This window comes from Triticum aestivum, chromosome 4B (genome assembly GCF_018294505.1).
Source record: "Triticum aestivum cultivar Chinese Spring chromosome 4B, IWGSC CS RefSeq v2.1, whole genome shotgun sequence".
Lineage (NCBI taxonomy): Eukaryota > Viridiplantae > Streptophyta > Magnoliopsida > Poales > Poaceae > Triticum > Triticum aestivum.
The window spans coordinates 444,640,170-444,646,436 of NC_057804.1; the positions used below are offsets into that span (position 1 = coordinate 444,640,170).

The window sequence follows — 6,267 nt, forward strand, 5'->3', positions numbered from 1 at the left end:
AGGAGGGTGGGGACAATGGCAGCTAGGGTTTCGCCCTCCCGAAGGAAGACCCGCGTCTGAGCCCGGGCTCAAATGCTCCCGCTCAGGAAAAAAAAATCAAAACAAATACTAGAAAAATTCAAAAAAGTCCAATATTTTTTTGTGTAGTAGATAATTTGATGCGTGAGGTCCGCTGTAAATTTTAACTCATTTGAACATTTGAGCAGCTCTCGGCAAAAAAGACAAATTGGGTCAAAACAGTTCATGAACAATACACTTTTTTACAGACCCGATTTTGTCTTTTTTGCCGAGAGATGCTCAAATGTCCAAACGAGTTGAAATTTTCAGCGAACCTCACGCATCAAATTATCTACCACACAAAAAAAAAGTTGAACTTTTCTAGTATTTGTTTCGATTTTTTTTCGTCGGCGCGGGTGCAGAGCGGGTGCAGAGCCCGGGAGCCAAATTGGCCTTCTCCCTCCCGAAGGACAACTCTGCATCATACATGGTGACATAAAAGACACTGGCTGGTATGCACGCTCCCAAATAGGCCATGTCGTCAAGAATTCAAGATTGACACATTTCAACCTTCCAAATAATTTCCTAGTAACTGCTATTTTCACTCGCAACAAGTCTAGGCAGGCGGATGATCACCAATAGCATAATCTATAGTTCAACATCCAATTCTGGAATATGGCTTCCTTACAGATCCATTCAGAACACCAGCAGATGAAAGGAACACGCTGCTTAGAATTCCAGATTTTTCATTATTCATAAGATATACACAAACACGGCAGATTTGAAGCCAGGAGTCGATGGCCACTCAAGGTACGGCTTTGAAAAGGAAACATATATGTACATTGCAGTGTCAAGACTTAGGTTAAGAAATACAGAATTGACTCCAATGGTAGCCTCGACTGGCATTTGCTCATTCATGATAGGTTAGGACGCAGAACATTTTTTCAAGACTTCAAGGCAGCAAATTCTCTGTTACGATCACGCTAAAGCATGAGTTTTGAGAAGTACTGCTCGAATTCTTGGTCGATGGTTAGCTGCTTCTTCTTCTCCCCTGATTTTGGTTGCCACATGCACAGTGTTAGTATAATAGTATTCACATATAGGCAGCAAACAGATGCAAGCAGAAATATATGCGCGAGTGCTTACCATTCTTGCCTGCTGGCAGAATCATGAAATCATCGACGCCATTCGAGTAAAGCGTCTCATCCATGATACGATCAGCAGAACCATCGACACCACCACCTGCTAGCTCATTCATCACAGCGCAGATTTTCTCAATGTCATCATCGTATGCTTGCAGCAGCAAACCTGAGCCATCATGCTCCAGGTGTGGCCTCACCCAGCTGTCAGTCTCTTTGGTGCCATAGCTATGAAAAGAACTGTAAGTGTCCGATGAAATGTTGTTGCTTGAGCTGCTGGATGCAGATGCCCGTTTTCTCATAGACTGGCTCTCGATTCCATTTATGGAGTCGACTTCGATGCAACCACCTAAAAGGCTTTGAGTATTCTCACACGAGTCCAACCCCTTGTAAGCATTGACCATGTCCACATTACAGTTCTTGTTGACGAAAATGTCATCACCTCCTAAGCTTTCTGTTCTTGCAGTCTCATCCTCCTGTGAAGTTGGTCGGTCCTGAAACTTGTATTTCAGCGATGACAGCCTTGTGTCACTGAGGTCATACTGTGACTTTCTTTTCTTAATTGGACTGTCAATGGGGTAAATTTTCTTCACGCTGTTGGAGCTGGAACTAAACAGCAGCAATATAGTATGAGATATTATTACAAACCTAAATTTTATTTTCACATAACAGTAAGCATTAACCGATCAAATAGCCAACACAAAATATTCTCTATCTGTGAGAAGCAAGAGTATTTATCAGCACTTGCAACAAGTAAAACAAGTCCGATTCATTACACCCACTCTCCCATTTTGGTCGGTACTTTATTTAAGAATTCTAAAAAATTCCTACCAAGCAAAACTGGAAACCAGTTTTACAGAACCAATATGAAACTCACAATGTGAGGTGGAGGCCCAGAGTTAAATGCACTATAGTGTTTTCCTACTTGACAAATGATTTTCTCATTTCGTTCAGCCACGACACTAGCTTTTCAGTTTCTTGTAATGATCCAATTTCCAAACATGTCCAATAATTCTGATCAAGGTACCGCATCCGGCATTACGCTGTATTATGATATTCCAGCTTTTCAACCAGTTTTGGCTAAATAAGTTTTATGCATTAAGACACTAGCATGTTTGAGATACGAAAAATCTGAATGGCAGGCATCGGAACTACACCTTGGCAATTTCACATGCATACAAATCCATATCTATATGGCTGTGTGCATCCTATGATGCAGAGGCTGGGTAATCCCCATTCCAAAAAGAAAAAAAAATCCATATCTATCCAATACGATTTTAGGTTGCTACATGCGTCAGGTTCATGTACCTCGGGTCTCCAGTCGGCAACAGCGGCACGAGGAAGAATAGTATGACCGTGTCATCAATATAAACACCGGCGCGCACTCCCTCCTCCCCTTCCTCCGCCGCCGGCCTAAGCCCGGGGCTGACGGCGGTGACGGAGGACATCGCCTCTCTCCCGCGTCTCTGGGGTTGTGCGGGGCCCCGAATCGTATGGAGACGCGCCCGATCCGATCGGCACGACGGCGATGGCTGCGGCGCGCCATCTGCCTTTGGATCGGCGGCGGCGGCGTGGAGGGCCTGGTGGTCGCGTCGGCGCCACCTCGGGTCAGATCTGTTCTGGCCGGTGCAGCCAGCGGTGGCGATCATCTCTTACGCCAGAGGTGGACGGCCTGCGGCTGGGTGGTCGGATCACGAGATTCGCCATCTAGTCTCGGCTACGAGTCGGGGAGACATAGTTGCCGGTGAAAACCGAGCCGTTGGCGGGCGATGGTGGCGTTTTGCGCCGTTACCTTGATGAAGGCATCGTCGTGTAACAGCTGTAGACCCACTCATGCTGCTTCGGGGAAAACCCTAGGATCTGGTCTTCCAGGTCGGGCGATGGCGGTACTACGGTGCCATTTCTCTCTTGGGAGCATCGGCGAGGTGGCAGGCGCGGCAGCCAACCCTGTTCGGGCGGCGGCGGCGGCGCGCCATCTGCCTTTGGATCGGCGGCGACGGCGGCGTGGAGGGCCTGGTGGTCGCGTTGGCGGCACCTCCGGTCAGATCTGTTCTGGCCGGTGCAGCCAACGGTGGTGGTCATCTCTTCCGCCAGAGGTGGTCGGCCTACGGCTTGGTGGTCGGATCTCGAGATTCGTCATCTAGTCTCGGTTACGAGTCGGGGAGACATAGTTGCCGGTAAAAACCGAGCTGTTGGCGGGCGATGGCGGCGTTTTGCGCCATTACCTGGATGAAGGCATCGTCGTGTAACTGTTGTCGACCCACTCGACCCACTCGTGCTGCTTCGGGGAAAACCCTAGGATCTGGTCTTCCAGATGGGACGATGGCAGTACTACGATGTCGTTTCTCTCTTGGGAGCATCGGCGCGAGCGGCGGGTGCGGCGGGCAACCCTGTTCGGGCAGCGGCGGTGGCGCGCCATCTGCCTTTGGATCAGCGGCGGCGGCGTGGAGGGCCTGGTGGTCGCGTCGGCGGCACCTCTGGTCAGATCTTTTCTGGCCAGTGCAGCCAGCGGTGGTGGTCTTCTCTTCCGCCAGAGGTGGTCGGCCTACGGCTGGGTGGTCGGATCTCGAGAATCGTCATCTACTCTCGGCTATTGAGTCGGGGAGACATAGTTGCCGGTGAAAACCGAGCCGTTGGCGGGCGATGGCGGCGTTTTGCGCCATTACCTTGATGAAGGCATCGTCGTGTAACTATTGTCGACCCACTCGTGCTGCTTCGGGGAAAACCCTAGGATCTGGTCTTCCAGATCGGATGATGGCGGTACTACGGTGTCGTTTCTCTCTTGGGAGCATCGTTTGTGGAGCAGCGCTGGAAGACAGAGGCAGGAGGTGGAGCTGCTTCGTCTTGCACTGAGCTTTGGTGGAGCTGTCAAGTCATGTCTGGCCAACAAGTGCTACGCTGAGTCATGCCTAGTTGGCAGGCGCTACGCACGACAGATCTTTCAGAGTCTTCGCGTCTGGACGGAGAGCTCAGGGCAGTGGCGCCGTGGTGAGGTCGACGGATGTCCGGACTGGCAAGGATGATGAAGATCTCTCTCCTGAAGATGGGTCAGTGGTCCGATGATGATGGCGGCTCCAAAAACGTGTGCATGTGGTGTGCGCTTTAGGTAGGCTGCACCGGTTGTTGGTCCCGATACGTTATGTGGATGGATCGGCGACGACACCGGTTTTAGATATGGGGAGTGAGAGCACTCCACATAATCGAGTTTGCAGGTGTGAGTGATGGCTTCGGGTGGATTGATGTATGTTCTTGTCGGACCTTTGTGGAATAATTAATAAAGATGGCTGCATGCATCGATTGATGCAGAGGCCGGGAGTTTATCCTCCTTTTCTAAAAAAAAAGTTTCATGTACCTCAACACCACTACATATTTACATGAATTTCTATCCAACATCTTAATATCTTATACACGCAAGATATTTTGGTTAATCTCTCAAAAAAAGAGAAAAAATATGATATTTTGGTGAAGATTTGCGTTGTCACAGCAGACCAGCGAACCATACCAATGTGGTAACATGTCATCTAGACCATGAACGATTAATCCCAATTACCAAATTGACTTTCTCCGGTGTAAACCTTGTGTATGACCAACCTAGTATAGGCCTATTTACATGCACGCAACACCTTAGAAATAAAGTTGGAGGTGCTATCTGCTACGAAGTGTCAACCGGCATCTCTTTCCAGTGAAGCAAGATGAAAGAGACAGAGAAAAATACTAACTAACATCCAGAAAGGGAAAACCTTATCAGCTGGCCATTCAACAGGGAATGCTAATAGCTCTTTCAGTGTACGCCGGCTTAACTCCAACCTATTAGTGTTGCAGTATTTTATTATCCACCGTAACACAAATTCTGTCTAACCTTGCGCTGGCCTAGTGTAAAATAAAGAAGAAAAGTTTAGGACTGTTAGTAGGTAGTTAGCAACCAGGCAGCAAGCCTGGTAAGCTATCTCAAAAAAAAAAAAGTAGGTAGTTAGCAGGTTGTTTACTGTTGATATTAACTGTAGATATAAATAATTTAAAATTAATTTTATTTCACCATCAATTTATATGTATGTAATTACTATAATGTACACAGTAGATCGTCAATTTGCAAATTAATTGAAATGATTTTAGCCTTAATCATATGGATAGAATCATAGAAAGCAGCTATCCCCGTCACAAACCCCACATATTTTCTTGGCAAAGTTCACCGGCACTTCTCCAATCCACTCAATCGCGAGCTTAAACGCAAACTAGCAAGCCAAAAACGCAGTAAGAAACACGCGAAACACTTATTAACTTTCCGCTTGAACTTGGGATTAGACAAGACCACCGGTTATAATCAGCCACAGTGGCAGAACCTCGTAATCGATCCCCCATTTCCTCCGATGGAAATTTCAGTATCTCGCCCGGGTCGCCTCCAAACACTCTGCCTTAGCTCTGTGCTCACTCGGTAACCGAAGCAAAGGAACAGCAAATAGGGACAGATCAACGAGCTCCAGCTAATGGCAGGCGAATCAGCACAACGGGGCAGCACAGATTGCCGGTACAGGATAGAGGAGAGGAAGAGGGCGTCTCACTCAGACTCACCAGCCTCCGAAGCTTTCGGTCTTCTGGTTGGTGGAAGCCGCCGCCGCCTCGTCCCCTGCCATCCCACGACCACCTCCGCCGTGATCCATTTGAGGCAGAGTGGGGCAGAGGACAGGGGTGTGGGAGTATCTTCTCAAGTGGCGGTGTGGCTTTAGGAAATGGAGAGGAGAAAGGACTGCGCACAACGTCGATGGTTTTGGCTGCGGCCTTTCCCATGTCACCGGGGCCCCGCCGATTCGGCGATGCCTATCGGGTCTCGGGCGTCGGGATATATGCTGCGGAGTCGGAGGGGCACTGGTTGGTTGGTGGTGTGTGCTTTCATTCATTCTGCGGAGGTAAAACAGCAGCAAGATCCTGGCACCCACGTGACGCGCACTGGAAGCCCATGCTGTCGAGAGAACAATGGAAGAGAGTACGACGGACCATCACAGATCCAAAGGCTCCAATTATATGCCATCTAAACAGCACGGATCTCTATGCCCCGGTGCTTGAAAAGAATCGCGTACAAATATTATCTCCAACTCCAAGTCAAATCTACAATGTTTGATCAAGCTATGAAAAA

At 48.6% G+C, this 6,267-nt stretch overlaps 1 protein-coding gene across 2 annotated transcripts; it reads right to left on the reverse strand.

Moving 5' to 3' along the window:
- Positions 1-692: 692 nt before the first annotated feature.
- On the reverse strand, positions 693-5,983 carry LOC123092609 (uncharacterized). Of its 2 annotated transcripts, none has more exons than XM_044514410.1 (3): positions 5,706-5,983; positions 1,144-1,745; positions 693-1,048 (listed from the first exon to the last, which is right to left on the reverse strand). In XM_044514410.1, the coding sequence occupies exons 1-3, from the start codon at positions 5,792-5,794 to the stop codon at positions 981-983; spliced, it is 759 nt and encodes a 252-aa protein (XP_044370345.1). In that variant the 5' UTR covers positions 5,795-5,983; the 3' UTR covers positions 693-980. The 2 variants fall into 2 exon arrangements, with proteins under 2 accessions (XP_044370345.1, XP_044370346.1); XM_044514411.1 differs by having other exon boundaries at positions 1,144-1,739; positions 5,706-5,956.
- Positions 5,984-6,267: the final 284 nt, after the last annotated feature.

Coding starts and splice junctions, on each gene's coding strand:
- LOC123092609 (XM_044514410.1), bottom strand. CDS start 5,794: ATGGATCACGGCGGAGGTGGTCGTGGGATGGCAGGGGACGAGGCGGCG. Junction 1,746..5,705: donor ACCGAAAGCTTCGGAGGCTG/GTGAGTCTGAGT, acceptor GCTGCTGTTTAG/TTCCAGCTCCAACAGCGTGA. Junction 1,049..1,143: donor TCTGCCAGCAGGCAAGAATG/GTAAGCACTCGC, acceptor AACCAAAATCAG/GGGAGAAGAAGAAGCAGCTA.